The sequence below is a fragment of the Anomalospiza imberbis genome, chromosome 28 (assembly GCF_031753505.1).
Source record: "Anomalospiza imberbis isolate Cuckoo-Finch-1a 21T00152 chromosome 28, ASM3175350v1, whole genome shotgun sequence".
NCBI lineage: Eukaryota > Metazoa > Chordata > Aves > Passeriformes > Viduidae > Anomalospiza > Anomalospiza imberbis.
Window position 1 is genome coordinate 4369997 of NC_089708.1, and position 17888 is coordinate 4387884.

General features: G+C 55.1%; 1 protein-coding gene across 6 annotated transcripts in view; it reads left to right on the top strand.

Moving 5' to 3' along the window:
• The first annotated feature begins 2707 nt into the window (after positions 1-2707).
• Positions 2708-17888, top strand: part of SLC4A5 (solute carrier family 4 member 5) — a 30950-nt gene continuing 15769 nt past the window's right edge. For all 6 annotated transcript variants that reach the window (XR_010993864.1, XR_010993865.1, XM_068174315.1 and 3 more), the window contains exons 1-11: positions 2708-2816; positions 3079-3267; positions 8243-8372; positions 10064-10224; positions 11256-11411; positions 13039-13134; positions 14329-14384; positions 16267-16424; positions 16513-16600; positions 16767-16921; positions 17702-17845. Coding sequence is in view for 4 of the 6 variants with exons in the window: in XM_068174315.1 (XP_068030416.1) it covers positions 2744-2816; positions 3079-3267; positions 8243-8372; positions 10064-10224; positions 11256-11411; positions 13039-13134; positions 14329-14384; positions 16267-16424; positions 16513-16600; positions 16767-16921; positions 17702-17845 (1406 nt within the window). In the remaining 2 variants the exon portion in view is untranslated. The remainder of the gene's footprint in view (positions 2817-3078; positions 3268-8242; positions 8373-10063; positions 10225-11255; positions 11412-13038; positions 13135-14328; positions 14385-16266; positions 16425-16512; positions 16601-16766; positions 16922-17701; positions 17846-17888) is intronic.

The window sequence follows — 17888 nt, forward strand, 5'->3', positions numbered from 1 at the left end:
CCCCTTTTGGGGTGTCCCTGTCCCTTTTGGGGTGTCCCTGAGCCTTTCTGATATCCCTGACCCCTTTTAGGATATCCCTGACCCTTTTGGGGTGTCCCTGACCCTTTTGGGGTGTCCCTGACCCCTTTTAGGGTATCCCTGACCCCTTTTGGGGTGTCCCTGTCCCTTTTGGGGTGTCCCTGAGCCTTTCTGATATCCCTGACCCCTTTTAGGATATCCCTGTCCCTTTTAGGATCTCCCTGACCCTTTTGGGGTGTCCCTGACCCCTTTGGGGTGTCCCTGACCCCTTTTAGGGTATCCCTGACCCTTTTGGGGTGTCCCTGTCCCTTTTAGGATCTCCCTGAGCAGTTCCCTCCCGAATCCCGAAATCCCCATCCGAAATCCACGGGGACAAAAATCCCCCAGAGCCCCGCAAACCCCAAGCCCGCAGCTCGGGGTGGATTTTCCACGTCCCACACGGGAACCCCGTCCCTGGTGGGGCTGGGCCGGTTCCCCCCTCCTTCCCCCCGTGATTCTCCGCGCTCCGGCCTCGATCGATCGATCGATCCCGTCGGGATCAGGGCCGGGCTTTGGGGTCGCTGGGCTGTTGGGAAGAGCGGCTCCGGCTCCCGGCGATCCCGCTGCTCCCCGACCCCGCTGCCGAGCCCAAATCTGGTTTTGGGGAGCTCCAGGTGAGTTGGGAAGGGGAAATCTCCTTTTTGGGGTTTCACGGCTTTGCTCTCCCTGCCCGCGTTCTGGGGGATCCCGGTTGGGTTTTCCAGCTCGAATTCCTGCTCCGGGTCGGTTTTTAGGGATTTAGTGGGGAAAAGCTCCCCGTGGGAAAAATCCCAGACCATCCAAGCCCAGAATCGATCGGGAGCTTCCATTTAGCCATGCCTAACAAAGCCTGGCTTTACCCCGGGGGTCCTTTGTGCTTCCCAGCTCATCCAGATTCCCAAAAAAATCCCGTTTTTTCCTGGTGTTGTCCCAGCTGGGAGGGTTTGCACCCCAATCCCTCCCCCGGGAACCCCGGCCTGCCGGGATTTCCTGGAGTTTGGGATCCTTCATCTTTTAAAAGGGCATTTTTAGAGTAAAAATATTCCTGGGGGTGTTTTCCTGCTTTTCCAGTTTCCTAAAATCCTCAGGGTTTGCCCCGGAATGTTTTTGGGAAGCCAAGTTATCCCTAAAACTGCCAGAGGAAAAACCCTAAATTTCCCTCCAGAGGAAAAACCCTAAATTTGTTCGCCCCTAAATGAAATCAATTCCTGCCAAAAGCATCGAATTGACAGGAAAAAATCCCAGATCTTGGAAATTTAAATCTCAACCGAGATGGGACTTGAGCTGGACCGGGATAAACCAGACTTGAGCTGGATTGGGATAAACTGGATTTGATTTGGACTGGGATAACCTGGATTTAATTTGAGATAAACTGGATTTAATTCAGACTGGGATAAACGGGATTTAATTTGGACTGGGATAAACTGAATTTAATTTGGACTGGGATAAACCAGATTTTCCCGAGGTAAAGGGGGTCAGGAATTCCTGCCCTGCTGGGCCCAGTGGATCCAGTCGTTCCCGTTCCCTGTGGTTTTCGGCCAGATTTGGGGTTTTTGGCCGGATTTGGGGTTTTTGGCCAGATTTGGGTTTTTTGGCCAGGTTAGGGTTTTTGGCCGGATTTGGGGTTTGGGCCGGATTTGGGGTTTGGGCCGGATTTGGGGTTTGGGCCAGATTTGGGGTTTGGGCTGGATTTGGGGTTTTGGCCGGATTTGGGGTTTTTCTTCCCGCAAGAGCTGGAAAATGCGGGAATGCCGCTGGGGTCGCCCTCCGAGTGACTTTGGAGGCATCGACCGGCCGGGAATGGAAACAGCCGTGCCCGGGCAGCCGAGTGTGAAAGGCAATCGCTGGAGCTCGGCTAATTAGGGAGTCGTTAATTAATTCATCAGCAGCGTCCCTGGCAGAGCGGCTGCAGAAATCCCACCGGGACCAAAGGGGGAAAGGAAATGTGGGATCGGGAAAGGGGAGAGGAAAATTTGGGCTGGGAATTCCCTTTGGGTTGTGCGGGGTCGCTCCGGAATTCCTGGGAAATTCCAGGGAAATGTGGGATCAGGGATGGGGAAAATCCCTTTGGGATGTGCGGGGTCACCCCAGAATTCCAGGAAATTCCAGGGAAATGTGGGATGAGGAATGGAGAAAATCGCTTTGGGATGTGTGGGGTCACCCTGGAATAACAGGGGACTCTGGGATTCCAGGAAATTTGTGTCAGGAATTCTGCCAGGCTCTGACATTTTGGGAAATTCACATCCAAGGATTGTGCCAGGCTCTGGAATTTTGGGGAATTCGTGTCAGGAATTGTGCTGGGAAATCTCTGAAATGTTCTCCCGCAATTCATGGACCCTCTGAGCAGCAGGATTTGGAGGATGGGGATGGGATCCTGGGGGAATTTTGGGAATATGGGGAGAGGAGAGCGGGGATGGCACAGGAGGTGCTGGGGGGTCCCAGATCCCATCAAAATCCCAGATCCCACAAAATCCCAAATACCATCAAAATCCCAAATCCCACTCAAATCCCAGATCCCATAAAATCCCAGATCCCATCAAAATCCCAAATTCCACTTAAATCCCAGATCCCATAAAATCCCAAATGCCATAAAAATCCCAGATCCCATAAAATCCCAAATCCCACCCAAATCCCAAATCCCATTAAATCTCGGGTCCCATAAAACCCCGCTCCCGATCCTTTCCCAGCTCCCCCGAGCAGCCGGGCCATGCTGGAGGACGAGGATGGGCTGAGCGAGCGCGGCCTGGGCGGCTCCCGGAGGAGATTCGAGGATGAGGAAGGTGAGAGGAATCCGGGAATGGCCTGGAGGAGATGTTTTTGAATTTTTTATTCCAATTATTGCTCCACCCACATCATTTCCACCAGGAATTTTTCCCCCAGAAAAGTGAATTTTTTATTCCAATTAACTTTCCATCCACGTAATTTCCACCAGGAATTTTTCTCCCAGGGAATTCACACTTTCACTGCATTTATCACCCCACCCACCTCATTTCCAACACCAAAACCGAATGTTTTTTTAACCCCTTCCTCTCCCGTTCCCAGACTACCACTCCATCTACATCGGGGTGCCGGTGCCGCGCGGCTTCCGCAGGAACCGGCGCCGCCGGCGCTCGCCGGGCTCCAGCCGGGAGCGCAGCGGCAGCGAGCGCCGCTTTGGGCCCCGCGAGCCCTCGGACACCGACGAGGGCCAGGGCTGGCCCGAGAGCGGCAACGACAACGCCAGCAGGACCAGTGAGCGCCCCCGGAATTCCCAAAAATTCCCCAACGTTCCCGAGAAATTCCCAAAAATCCCAGCAGGGATTCCGGGCTCGGGGCGGGATCGGCTTGGGCGTGCGTGGCGGTGACGCCGCTCCCGTTCTGGGTTTGTTTGTGCCGTTGGGATGGGGTTGGAGAGGTTTTCCTGCTGGGATTGGGGTTCCCACAACCTTCACACCGTGTTCCCGATGGGTTTTTCCCGTTGGGTCGGGATTTGGAGAGGTTTTCCTGCTGGGATTGGGGTTCCCACAACCTTCACACCATGTTCCCGATGGGTTTTTCCCGTTGGGTTGGGATTTGGATGGAGTCTTCCTGCTGGATTTGGGGTTCCAGAAAACTTTCAGACATCACATGGTGTTCCAAATGGGTTTTTCCTGTTGAAATGGGATTGGAGAGGTTTTCCTGCTGGGATTGGGGTTCCCACAACCTTCACACCGTGTTCCCGATGGGTTTTTCCCGTTGAAATGGGATTTGGATGGAGATTTCCTGCTGGGATTGGGGATCCAGAAAAACTCCAGGCACCACATCTTGTTCCTGACGGGTTTGTCCCATTGAAATGGGATTTGGGTGGGTTTGGAGGGATTTTCCTGCTGGAATTTGGGTTCCAGACAAGCTCCAGGAGTCGCACCGTGTTCCCGCCGGGATTTTCCCGTTGCAGTGGGATCGGGATGGAGTTTTCCCGCCGGGATTGGGGAATCACGCCGTGTTCCCGCCGGGTTTTGCGGCTCCTTAGGGGGGAAATCTCCTTAGGGAGGATTAACATTTCACAAGGCCGCCGAGCCCTTCCAAGGGCTGGGATTGTGCTGGAAATTTGCAATCGGGTTCGGGCCCAGGGGGCGGGCGGGGGCTCCGCTCTTCCCTTCGGGAGCCGAAGTTTTCCAGGGTTTTTTTGCATGGGAAGAGGTTTTTTATTCGCTGGGCTGGCAGCTCCTTCATACCCGGCAAGAGTGGGGGCACATCCCTTCCTTTCCCCTCTTTTCCCCCTCTTTACTTCCCCCTCCTTTTCCCTCTTTTCCCCCTCCTTTTCCCTCTTTTCCCCCTCCTTTTCCCCTCTTTTTCCCCCTCCTTTCCCCCCTCTTTATTTCCACCTCCTTTTCCCTATTTTCTCGTCCTTTTCCCTCTTTTTCCCTCCTTTTCCCCACCCTTTCCCCTCCCTTTCCCCTCCATTTCCCCCCCCTTTTTCCCCCTCCTTTTCCCCCCTCCTTTTCCCTCCTTTTCCCCTCCTTTTCCCTCCTTTTTCCCCCTCCTTTTCCCTCCTTTTTCCCCCTCCTTTTCCCCCCTCCTTTTCCCTCCTTTTCCCCTCCTTTTTCCCTCCCTTTCCGCTCCTTTCCCCCCTCTTTTTCCCCCTCCTTTTCCCCTATTTCCCTCCTTTCTCCCTCCTTTTCCTTTCCCCCCGCTCTGTTTCCCCTATTTTCCCCTTCTTTTCCCTCTTTTTCCCTCCTTCCCTCTCCTTTTCCCTTATTCACCCCCCTTTCCCCTCTTTTCCCCCTTTTCCCTCCTCCCCACAGCCACCAAATTCCACTCAGAGATAACTCCAGACCACTTTGGTGGCTTGGACAAAAAAAAATTCATTTTACAGAGAAAAAAAAAAACCAAACCCAAACCCCCTCAAACCCCACAAAGCCAGAAAATCCCCCTCATTCCACCCCTGAAAATGAATTAATTTTGGAGTGGCCTTTCCCACCCCGCTGCGGCCGGGAGAGGAGAACCCCGCGGGGAACGAGCCCAAAGCGTGGGATTTTTGCGGGATTTTTTTTTTTGGGGGGGGGATTTTTTTTTTTTTTTTTTTGGTGGGATTTGCGGGTTTTCTTTTGCGGGATTTTTGCGGGATATTTTGTGGGATTTTTGCGGGATTTTTTTTTTTTTGCGGGATTTTTTTTTTTTGGTGGGATTTGCGGGATTTCTTTTGCGGGATTTTTGCGGGATTTTTGCGCTTCCCGCCGCTTTTCCGAGCGCATCCCGGCGATTTGGCAACTTCCCGTCATGGGAGCGGCGGGAGAGGGAAGGGTTTAGTGCCGCTAATCTGCTCCCTAAGCCCCGGAGTTTAGCGAGCCGCAGTGGATAAAGGAGAAAGGAGAAAGGAGAAAGGAGAAAGCAACTTTGCAGCGTTTTGGGATCGCAGCGAAGCTTTGGGGTTAAATGGGGGAAGAAATGGAAACAGCTCCAGGTAGGGTTTGGGTTTTTTTTTCCCCCGGCGCTGTGGTGGGAGAAGGAAAAGAGGTTTTGTTTTTTTTTTTTTCCCCTTCCGTGGGTTTTTTTTTCCTGTTTATCCCTCGGAAAAGTGACTCTGGGGCTTCCAGGAGCGCCGAGATCCAAAGGTCATCCTAAAAAATCAACGGGGGAGCTCCCGGTTCCCGCTGCTCCTCGGTGGAAAAGTCGGTTTTTGGAAGGGTCAGAAACATCCCAAAGCTGGGGGATTTGGAGCAAATTCATCCCGCGGGGTGTGCATCCTGCTCTCCTGGGTTTTGGGGAGGTGGGGACTCGTCTGAGGCAGGAAAATCCAGGGAAAAGCAGTGGAGAATCCAGGGAGAATCCAGGGAAAATCCAGGGAAAAGCGGTGGAGAATAAATAGGAAAATCCAGGCAAAAGCAGTGGAGAATCCAGGGAAAATCCAGGGAAAAGCTGTGGAGAATCCAGGGAAAATCCAGGGAAAAGTTGTGGAGAATCCATGGCAGCCCCTGGGTAAGGCTGGACTTTAAGCCAGGCTTAGTCCCGGCCGGACTGCAGACCCCGGCAGTGCCACCTTCCCTCATTTCCCAATTTTATCCCAATTCCATGGGAATTTCGGTTTGGAAAAGGACCCCCAGGTTTTGAGGTTTCATTGTGGGCTCAGGGTTGGGATGTGAGGGGATTCAAACCATTCCTGTCCTGTTTCCCTGGAAATGATCCCAAATATTCCCTGATATTCCCAAATATTCCCTGGGAATCCACGGTGGCTGAAATCCCAGAGTTTCCCCATTCTAAACCCTGGTTCCAGGAGATCTGGGTGCCCCTCAAAGAGCTGATTTTGGGTTTTTTTTTTTTGGGATTTGTGTCACTTTCCCCCTCCCCAAAAAACACCTGCTGCTTCCTGGGGTTTTGGATGGAATTCCCAGGAATAAAAAAAAAAAAAAAACACCCAAAGCTGGGAGAGCTCAGAGCTCTCCCGGCCGTGAAATTCTCCAGGTGAACAAATCCCAGGAATTTTGGCTGCCTGGCCGAGCACCTCGGGGAGGGAGGGAAGCACAAGCCGGGAGCTGCAGGTTGGATTTATTCCCAAAAAAATCTGGCAGGACAAGGAAAAGCAGCTAAGAAAAAAGCTCTTTCTGTACAAGAATCCCTTCGGTTTTTGGGGTTTCGGGGGTGACACAGCCCCAAGACTCCAAAATGAGGCCCTGGGGGAGGGTGAGGAAGGAAGGATCCATTTTTAAGGATGGAATTCGGGCAGAGCCGGGAGCAGCACCCCAAGAATCGAGGACAGGAATTCCAAATCCCATTTTTTCCACCTGACGCCTCACCCAGGACAGGGATTTCCAGCAAAATCCCGATATTTTTTTTTGGTTAACTCATTAAATTTGGGGTTTTTTTGGGGAATTTTGGGTTTGGTGGGGGGGTTGACCAGAATTTCACCCGTTTCATCCCTTTTCCGAGAACAACCCCGGGCTTAGGCAGCCTGAAACCCTCCAGGCACGGAGCCCAGCCCCAGAATTCCCGGGAATATTAATAACCAGAATCAGGGATTTATGGGAATGGCGGCAGGGCCGGGCCGCAGGCTTTGGGCTCGGCTTAGAGGGGCTTAAGTGGTTTAAGCAGGCTCAGCCTAAGGGACATCCTCTTCTTTTGGGGCCTGGCCTCTGCTTTCTGCAGGAAAAGGGGCAGAATTCCCATTTTCCCCTCATTTATCCATGGCAATTTAATTCCCTGATTTTTTTAAGTGCTGCATTACCCAACTTTGTTATTCCCAGCTTGGAGAAAAAGGAGGATTTTCCCAAAAAATTCGCGTTTTCCAAGGCTGGATCATTCCTGCTGAATCAGGAAATACAGGATTTCATTCCAAACACCCCATTTCCATGGATTTCAGGGCTTGGATTTCTCCCCAAATCCACCAAAATTGGGAAGTTTTGCCAGAGAAACCCCTAAGGATGGAGAGGGTTAAGATCAAATCCAACTTTTTTATTATTTTCCTGGGATTTCTTCACCCTCCCATGGGCACCGGGAATGTCCTGGGATGGAAAAGCCTTGGAGGGCGCCGTGATCCCAAAACCATTCCCACATTGCTCCACGGGCCATAAATGCTGCCCCTTCCCAGGAAAAAAATGGAATTTTTCCTGTGGGAATGAGGGGTTTGTGTCATTCCCCGTTGGGAAAAGGGGGAAATCCCAGGGCTGGAAGGGTTGGGTTGGGATGGAGCCTGGAAAAACATGGGATAGCCCTGGGAAGTGGGCACGGGGAACTCCTGGAAAGGGAATCTGGGGGGAATTGGTTCCTGGATCTTCATCCCGCTCCTCCTTTCCCCAGCATCCCCCAGGGAATTTGGGATGGGATCATTTGGAATTCCCCCATTCCCTTCAACATTTCCCTCAGCTTTTTATGGGATCCCAACCCCGCCTTGGGGCCGTTCCCTGGGGGACGGAGCGGGATTTTCCATGGAATTCCAGCCCTTTTTCCCCCAGGGAATTCAGGATGGGATCATTTGGAATTCCCTCATTCCCTTCAACATTTCCCTCCATTTTTTATCCCATTTTTCCCAATCCCAAACCACCCTTGGGGCCATTCCCTGCAGGATCATCCCATTTTCCATGGAATTCCAGCTGTTTTTCCTCACAGGGAATTCGGGATGGGATCATTTCGAATTCCCCCATTCCCGTCAACATTTCCCCCCATTTTTTTGGGATCCCAACCCCCCTCGGGGCCATTTCCCGGGGGGACGGAGCGGGATTTTCCATGGAATTCCGGCTCTTTCCCCGGGCAGTGTCCCCGGCCGCGGAACGGCTCCGGTACATCCTGGGGGAGGAGGACGAGCCCCCCAACCCCACGCTCTTCACCGAGATGGACACGCTGCAGCGCGACGGCGACGACATGGAGTGGAAGGAATCCGCCAGGTCAGCCGGGATTCGGGGTCGTGGTTTTCCAAGTCCCAGTTCCCACTCTCCGGCCAGGCTGGGACTCTTTGTCCTCAGGGCACCTGAATGCACCATAAATGGGGGGAAAAATGGGAATTTTTTCGAGGATCATGGCGGTTTTCCAAGTCCCAAATCCCGATCTCCAACCAGGTTGTTACTTTATCCTCAGGGCACCTGGATCCACCATAAATGGGGAAAAAATGGGAATTTGGGATGCTGGGAGCAGCAGGAATTCACTGTAACCCCGGCCAAGGAATCCCGGGATGCCGACGGCGGGGCAAAGGCGCCACTGGAGCCGTGCCCCTGATCCCACAGGGATTCCTGCCCCCGATCCCACAGGGATTCCTGCCCTTGATCCCACAGGGATTCCTGCCCTCGATCCCACAGGGATTCCTGCCCCCAATCCCACTGGGATTTCTGTCCCCGATCCCGCTGGGATTCCTGCCCCCGATCCCGCTGGGATTCCTGCCCCCGATCCCACAGGGATTCCTGCCCCCGATCCCACATTCCATCCCAAGCTCCCTAATGACCCAAATTCCTCGGGAAAAGGGGCAGAAAGGAGAGGAAAAGTGCCCTAATCGGCTCTGGGGGAGCTGCCGCGGGAAGCCTGAATTCCATCCCCGGGAAAGAGGAAGGGCTGGGGAACGGGATTCTCCGGAGAAATCGGGGAAGGGAGATGTGGGATGGGTGCCAGGGCTGGGTGTTGGGTTTTGGGGGTTCTGCCAGGGCGTTCCTGGGTAATATTTTGGGGTTTTTTAGTGGGGACACCCAGGGTTTGCTCTGTGCTGCCGCTGATCCCATCCTGGCCCTTCCCCGTCCTTCCCCCTCGGAATTCTGGGGCCATCGGAATCCCATCCCAAAATCCCTTCTCCTGGCTGTTCCCAAAATCCCTTCTCCTGGCTCTTCCCAAAATCTCTTCTTCTTGCTCTTCCCAAAGTCCCTTCTCCTGGCTCTTCCCAAAATCCCTTCTCCTGCTCTGTCCTTCCCACCGGTGGTGCCCGCTCAGATGAGTCAGGTTAAACCCCGGGAAGGAAAATCCATGGAAGAAAAGCAGCTTTTGTCCCAAAAACCAAGAGCTGCCCTTCCAGGAGCCCGAGCCCCATTCCCAGGAATTTGGGAGGAACATTCACCCCTTTCCAGAAGTTTCTCTGGAGTCTTCACTGTAAAAGGAAGGAAGGGAAGGGCTGAATTCCGAGGGTTTGCAAATCCTCCCACGGGGGGTCTGAGCATTACTAAGGAATTGGGATGTTGGGAATGCTCTGGGATATTGGGAACGCTCTGGGACATTGGGAATGCTCTGACACATTGGGAACGTTCTGGGACATTGGGAACGTTCTTGCTGCTCCGGGCAGGAGCAGATCCGGGCTCAGGCCAGGTCATCTCCATGGGAAAAGATCCCAAAACTCTCAGGAGTGGTTTAAGGAGGGAGAAAACCATGGATTTGGGTTTCCTGGTGGGACTGGGAGCTTTTCCTCCCCTCCACAACCCTGCAAGCAGCACTTTTGGGAATGACTCCACCAGATCCTCCCTTCCCAGCCTGGATAACGAGCGAGAACTCTGTGAGACGAACTAATCCAGGCCTGCCCAGCAGGGAAACTCCCCAGGAAGGAAAAGCCATTCCCGCATCCTCACACCCGCCCCGTTCCGGGCCCATCCCGCTCCCGTTCCAGGTGGATCAAGTTCGAGGAGAAGGTGGAGGAAGGCGGCGAGAGGTGGAGCAAACCCCACGTGTCCACGTTGTCCCTGCACAGCCTCTTCGAGCTGCGGACGTGTCTCCAGACGGGAACGGTGCTCCTGGACCTGGACGGATACTCCTTGCCCCAAATTATTGGTAGGAGCTCCTGGAGGTTTTCCCCCGCCGCGTCCTAAAATGGTGGGAATGGATTTAAACTCACCGGTTTGCTCCATTCCCTGAGTTTGGTCCAGGAATGAGCAAAGGGAGGAGTTGGGAGCCATCAGGGGCTTCCAGAAATGGTTGTGTTGAGGTTTTGGGGAGGCTTTTGGGGTCACCCCTGGACCACCGCGGCTGGATGCTTGGAGATGATGTCATTGAGGAGCTGATCGAAGATGGGACATTTTGGGGAGGTTCTGGGGGGGGTTGGGGGTTCACCATGGCCACGTGTTGCAGACATTGAGGAGCAGATCAAGGACGGGACATTTTGGGGAGGTTTTGGGGGTCAGCACGGCCGTGTGTTGCAGACGATGTCATCGAGAATCAGATCAAGGATGGGACATTTTGGGGAGGTTCTGGAGGGGTTTTGGGGGTCACCATGGCCGTGTGTTGCAGACATTGAGGAGCACATTGAGGATGGGACATTTTGGGGAGGTTCTGGAGGGGTTTTGGGGGTCACCACGGCTGCGTGTTGCAGACACTGAGGAGCACATTGAGGATGGGACATTTTGGGGAGGTTCTGGAGGGGTTTTGGGGGTCACCACGGCTGCGTGTTGCAGACACTGAGGAGCACATTGAGGATGGGACATTTTGGGGAGATTCTGGGGGGGGTTTTGGGGGTCACCACAGCTGCGTGTTGCAGACATTGAGGAGCACATAGAGGATGGGACATTTTGGGGAGGTTCTGGAGGGGTTTTGGGGGTCACCACGGCCGCGTGTTGCAGACATTGAGGAGCACATTGAGGATGGGACATTTTGGGGAGGTTCTGGAGGGGTTTTGGGGGTCACCACGGCTGCGTGTTGCAGACATTGAGGAGCAGATTGAGGATGGGACATTTTGGGGAGGTTCTGGAGGGGTTTTGGGGGTCACCACGGCTGCGTGTTGCAGACATTGAGGAGCAGATTGAGGATGGGACATTTTGGGGAGGTTCTGGAGGGGTTTTGGGGGTCACCCTGGCCGCGTGTTGCAGACGATGTCATCGAGAAGCAGATCGAGGACGGGCTGCTGAAGCCGGAGCTGCGGGAGAAGCTCAGCTTCGTCCTCCTGCGCAAGCACCGCCACCAGACCAAGAAGCCGATCCACCGCTCCCTGGCCGACATCGGCAAGTCCGTGTCCTCCAGCACGGGTGAGCCCTCGGCGCCCCGCCCAAGCCGGTGGCACCTCGGGAGCAGGGAGGGAGGACCCGAGGGTTTGGGACGCCCACGCAGCGTCTGTGGCTGGGAAGGAGCCCAGAACTGCGCCCCGGTGGGTTTAGGGGTGGGGGGTCGGCAGGGGTGTGGCCGTGGCAGGGACAATGTCACCGTTTGGTGACGTCATTGTGTGCTGACATCATCATGGGATGACATCGTTGCGTGAGGGAGAATGTCATTCTGTGGTGACATCATCGTGTGGTGACATCACCATGTGAGGACAGTGGCGCTGTGATGACATCACCGTGATGACAATGTCACCGTACGATGACATCACTGGGGACAATGTCACTGTGTGATGACATCACCATGGGGGTCAGTGGCGCTGTGTGATGACATCACTGGGGACAATGTGTGATGATGTCACCATGGGGACAACGACTGTGTGATGACATCACAGTCGGGGGGTCAATGACGCTGTGTGATGACATCACTGTAGGGACAATGGCACCACGTGATGATGACATCACTGTGTGCTGATGATGTCACCGCGTGCTGATGACGTCACGCGAGGCAAATGGCGCGGTGTGGGCCCCGGGCTCGGTGCCGGGGTTTCCTGGCGCGGCCGCCGCAGACAAATCCGGTCTGGCCCCGGCTGATCCCGCCTTTCCCAGCCCTTACAAAAGGGGATTTGGGTCTGTTCCCGATTATTCCCGCGGGGTTGGCGGGAGGTCACTCGCTGCAGCCCGGGACGCGCTGGGATCGGGATCCAGCAGCTCCTGGGAGCGTCCTGGCATTCCCAACGGGATCCTGCTGTGACATTCCCAACGGGATCCTGTCCTGACATTCCCAATGGGATCCTGTCCCCACATTCCCAATGGGATCCTGCCTTGTTGTTCCCAACAGGATCCTGTCCAACATTCCCAACGGGATCCTGTCCTGACATTCCCAATGGGATCCTGTTGTGACATTCCCAATGGGATCCTGTCCCCACATTCCCAACGGGATCCTGCCTTGATGTTCCCAATGGGATCCTGTCCCCACATTCCCAATGGGATCCTACCCCACATTCCCAACGGGATCCTGCCCCAACATTCCCAATGGGATCCTGTCCTGACATTCCCAATGGGATCCTGTTGTGACATTCCCAATGGGATCCTGTCCTCAAATTCCCAATGGGATCCTGTGTCCACATTCCCAACAGGATCCTGCCTTGATGTTCCCAACGGGATCCTGTCCCCACATTCCCAACGGGATCCTGCCCCAACATTCCCAACGGGATCCTGCCCCAACATTCCCAACGGGATCCTGCCCCACATTCCCAACGGGATCCTATTGTGACATTCCCAATGGGATCCTGTCCCCACATTCCCAACGGGATCCTGTCCCCACATTCCCAACGGGATCCTGCCTTGATGTTCCCAACGGGATCCTGTCCAACATTCCCAACGGGATCCTGCCCCAACATTCCCAATGGGATCCTGTCCCCACATTCCCAACGGGATCCTGTCCCCACATTCCCAACAGGATCCTGCCCCACATTCCCAACAGGATCCTGTCCCGACGTTCCCAACGGGATCCCCTCCCCGTCTCACGCCCCTCTCCCCTCTCCTCTCCTCCCAGCCCGCAGCCCCGGGCGCGGCCCGGCCGCCGGCGCCGCCTTCCACCGCTCCACCGAGGACCTGCGGATGCGGCAGAGCGCCAGCTACGGCCGCCTGCGTGAGTGGGGGCACGGCCGCCCCGAGCCTCCCTGCCACGCCACGAGGTTCCCAGGAATAGCACCACCAAAACCTCCCTGCAACGCCAAATGATTCCCTGGAACACCACGTGGTTCCCCGGAACGCCAAATAATTCCCTGGAATGCCACATGAGTACCTGGAACACCAAATGATTCCCTGGAAAACCGAATCATTCTCTGAAAACCAAAACCTCCCTGCAACACCAAATGATTCCCTGGAAAACCGAATGATTCCCTGCAACACCAAATGATTCCCTGGAATACCGAATAATTCCCTGCAACACCAAATAATTCCCTGCAAAACCAAATTATTCCCTCCAACACCAAGTAATTCCCTGAAACATCAAATAATTCTCTGAAAACCAAGTAATTCTCTGAAAACCTAATAATTATCTGAAAACCAAAACCTCCCTGCAACACCAAATGATTCCCTGGAATACCGAATGATTCCCTGCAACACCAAATAACTCCCTAGAAAACCAAATGATTCCCTCCAACACCAAATAATTCCCCGCAACACCAAATAATTCTCTGAAAACCAAATAACTCCCTGCAACACCAAATAATTCCCTGCAAAACCAAATGATTCCCTGGAACACCAAATTCCCAGCCCCAGGGGCAGAGCGGGAGGAAGAATTGGGGTCCCACCGCGGCCGCCGTCCCAGGAGCGCAGCACGGAGCTCGGGATGAGCGAGGCCGCCGGGGTGGGGTGGAGGAAAACACCCTTGGAGTCTTTAGGAAGGGAAGGCTTGGAAGAGGGAGGGAATCCTAGAAGATTGCTTGGCTGGGAGGGGGCAGGTGGGAAATCCCAAAGGAACCCGGGAGCTTGGTTTGAGTAGCTGAGACTGGGAATGCTCCCATTGATAGAGTTTTGGGATCATTAGGGTTGGAAAAGCCCTCCGAGGTCGTGGAACACCACAATGTCCCCGAAGGCCACATCCAGGTGGTTTCTGGACCCTTCCAGGGATGGGGGTTCCATCACTGCCCCGTGCCAGCCTTCCCACCCTTTCAGAGGAGGAATTTTCCCTAATTCCCGTCTTTTCACGGCGCTGCTGCTGCTTTGCAAGCCCATACACCATCACCAATATTTTATTTCTGTGCATGGATTCTCCCCAGAGGGTTTTCTCCTGGCACCTGGGCTGGCTTTTCCTCACAATTCCCTCCCTTCCCTCCAGGTCACGCCCAGAGCCGGAGCATGAACGACATCTCGGACACGCCGAGCACTGACCAGGTACCCAAAACCCCAAAATCCCAAAACCCCGACGCGATCCCTGCTGGGCTCTGGGGCTGTCGGGTCCATGTGAGCCGTGGCTGGGTCGATACCCGCACAAATCCCTAATTAGGGCAGTTAATTGCTCTATTGATCCCTGTGGGGAAGCTGCCCCGGAGGTGACACCTGCGCTCTCAGCACGGAATTAGGGACGAGCCAGGAGCCCAGATCCATCGGGGTGGGGCAGAAATTCCCTCCAGATCCGCAGGAGCTGCTTGGAAGCGTAGGAATCCTGAAGGGAGAGGGTGGTAAATCCCACCTGAGCTCTTGGGTTTGCACACGGGGATTCAGCTCTGGGGGTGAGGGGCTGGAATTTGGGGTGGGATCTGTTTTTTCTGAGGGTTTCTCAAGGCAAAGCTCAGCCCAGAGCCCGTGGGGGGCTTTTCCTCCTGGGATTGCTTGTAGGAGGGAGCTGGGAAGCAGGTCCCACCTTGGGGATGGGATGGGTCAGTGGGATTTTGTCCCGTTCCCATCCCAGTCTCTTCTTCTGGGAATGGTTGGTTCCTTGTATGAGCTTTGCTTCGTTTCTGTTCCTGATTCCGCCGTAAACCGAAGGCAGAATCACTGGCCCCGTGGGATTTTAGGGAATGGGATGGGAACAATAACTTGCTTTGGGTTTTTAGGGAGTGGGATGGAATAACAACTTGAGTTGGGTTTTTAGGGAATGGGATAGCAATTTGCTTTGGGTTTTTAGGGAATGGGATGGGATAATGACTTGCTTTGGGTTTTTAGGGAATGGGATGGGATAATGACTTGCTTTTCCCCCGGGATGTCCTCGCTGGGCTTACCTGGGGTGATGCGCTTTAGGGCAAGTCCAGACACCATAAATAATGTTTTATTTCCTTGGATTTCATGGATGGAAATCCACGTTCTGCTGGGAGCCACGGGACAGGGACACCACAAAGGTTCCCAGGCCACCTCCCGAAATGAATCCATCCTGGTGCCCACTCAGGAACCCCAAAGATCCCCTCCAGCAATGGGGTTCGGAGGGTTAATCCCAAAATATGCAAAGCATTTAGGTTTAATCGCCCTATTAGGCCCACTACAAAGGGACTTTTAAGTGTTACATGAAGCTTAGTGGCCACTGGTAACTCCTGCTCTTATTCCAGCAGAACTGGAGGAGTTGCTTTATTATGATGATGATTTTTTTTTTTTGTTTTTTTTTTGTTTTTTTCCATTTGGATTTAGAAGATTAGGCCAGGGCGAGGCGGCTGCCCGGCTCACATGCCTCCCCTCATGCTGCCATATAGATTATCATAACTCCCTGCCTGGCTGGGTATTGAACCCTTTTAGGCTCCTAATGAAAAGAGCTGCGGGGGAGAAGAGACCTGGGGGATAAATCCATGGGTGAGGTTTTCCTCCTCCCATTATTTGTTCCAGCTCCCGGAACCAGGCTGGGGAGGAGCGAGGCACCAGAACCTCCCCCATGCAGGGCTTTGGGGGGGTTCTGTGCCACGAGGGGCTGCAAATAAACTCCAAAAATGTTCCTGGCTCGCTGCAGCACCCCTGGGGTTGGCTTGGGTTTTCCACAGGGGGGTTTCAGGGAGTTTTCCTCGCAGAGAGCCCAGGAGAGCAAAACCAAACGTTGCTGGTTGGGTTGTGGAGCCCTGGGGCTGCGGTTTAGTCTTGGTTTTAGCCACGTTTCTGAAGAAATCTGGCTTTGTGAATTTCTCCTGGCTGATTCCCAGATGTGGCTCCTCAGTCCCCACCTCTGGGAGTCCTGGGACAACCAGAGGTGAAATCTTGCAGCCTGAGGCTTCAACTTTGGTGGGGGAAAACAAAAAAGAGGGAAAAGCCAAATTTTGGCAACCGCTCCCTTCCTCGATCTTGCCTTTCCCAACAGCTGAAGAACAAGTTCATCAAGAAGATCCCCAAGGACGCCGAGGCCTCCAACGTGCTGGTGGGGGAGGTGGAGTTCCTGGAGAAGCCCTTCGTGGCCTTTGTGCGGCTGCTCCAGGCCACCATGCTGGGGGGGGTGACGGAGGTGCCCGTCCCCACCAGGTGAGCGCCGTCCCCGGGCACGTCCTGAGGGGTCTGGTGGCCCCGGAGATCCGAGGCGGCCAACGCGGCGGCGCCTTTCCCTCCCCAGATTCCTCTTCATTCTCCTGGGTCCGGCGGGAAAAGCCAAGTCCTACAATGAGATCGGCAGGGCCATCGCCACGCTCATGGTGGATGATGTGAGTTGAGGCCACCCCAGCCCTCCTTCGGGACCCCCTGGCTCAGAACCCAGCAAAAAAAGCAATTTCCACCTTATCACCCCAAAAATTGAGATTGAAACCCCCCAGGAGGACGTGGGGCTGGAGGCCACGGCCAGGCTGACCCCTGTCCTGTGCCCACCCCCAGCTCTTCAGCGACGTTGCCTACAAAGCCCGGGACAGGGAGGACCTGATCGCCGGCATTGACGAGTTCCTGGATGAGGTCATCGTCCTCCCGCCCGGCGAGTGGGACCCCAACATTCGCATTGAGCCTCCCAAAAAAGTGCCCTCAGCTGAGAAGAGGTGGGTGGGGCTGGACCAGCCCTGTGGCCACTCCCGTGTCCAGGTCTGGAGGGCAAGAGCCTTGCTTGGCTTCATCCCTGGAAGCAACCCCTCCAGATGTTCCAGAAGCGCTGGGTTTGCAGCAGGGCTTTTTCCCAGTTTGGCTCAGCGCCGCTTCCACTCTCCTGGGACAGCTTTTCCTGGGAGCTGACCCTGCCCAGGCCAGGGGTTGAACTGGGTGATCCTTGAGGTCCCACCCAACCCAACCCAACCCAACCCAACCCATGGCTCCACAAACTGAGGAAACCCAGCTCTGGATCTGTCCAAATTTGCCCCAAAACCCAATCTCAGTGCAGGCTCAGAGCTGCACCACAGCCTTGGCCATGGTCCTCACACCGGTGCCGATCCGGCAGCGCAGATCCGGTGGGGCCGATCCAGCAGTGCTGATCTGGCGCTGCCGAGCTGGCGGTGCCGATCTGGTGGTGCCGATCTGGTGGTGTTGAGCTGGCGGTGCCGATCTGGTGGTGCCGATCCAGTGGTGCTGATCCAGCAGTGCCAATCCAGTGGTGCCGATCCGGTGGTGCTGATCCAGCAGTGCCAATCCGGTGGTGCCGATCCGGTGGTGCTGATCCAGCAGTGCCAATCCGGTGGTGCCGATCCGGTGGTGCTGATCCAGCAGTGCCAATCCGGTGGTGCTGATCTGGCATTGCCGAGCGGGCAGGGCTGATCCGGGTGTGCCCATCCGGCGGTGCTGCTGTGGCGGTGCCAGAGCGGGTCCGAGGTGGTGCCGCCGTCCCGCAGGAAGTCGGTGTTCTCGCTGAACGAGGTGGGGCAGATGAACGGCGCGGCCGGCGGGGCGGGCGCCGGCGGTGGCGGCGGCGGCAGCGACGATGGGGAGATGCCCGAAGTCCACGAGATTGGGGAGGAGCTGGCCTGGACGGGCAGGTGAGTGAGGAGCCACCCCCAAAATCCTCCAGCATGTGTCGGG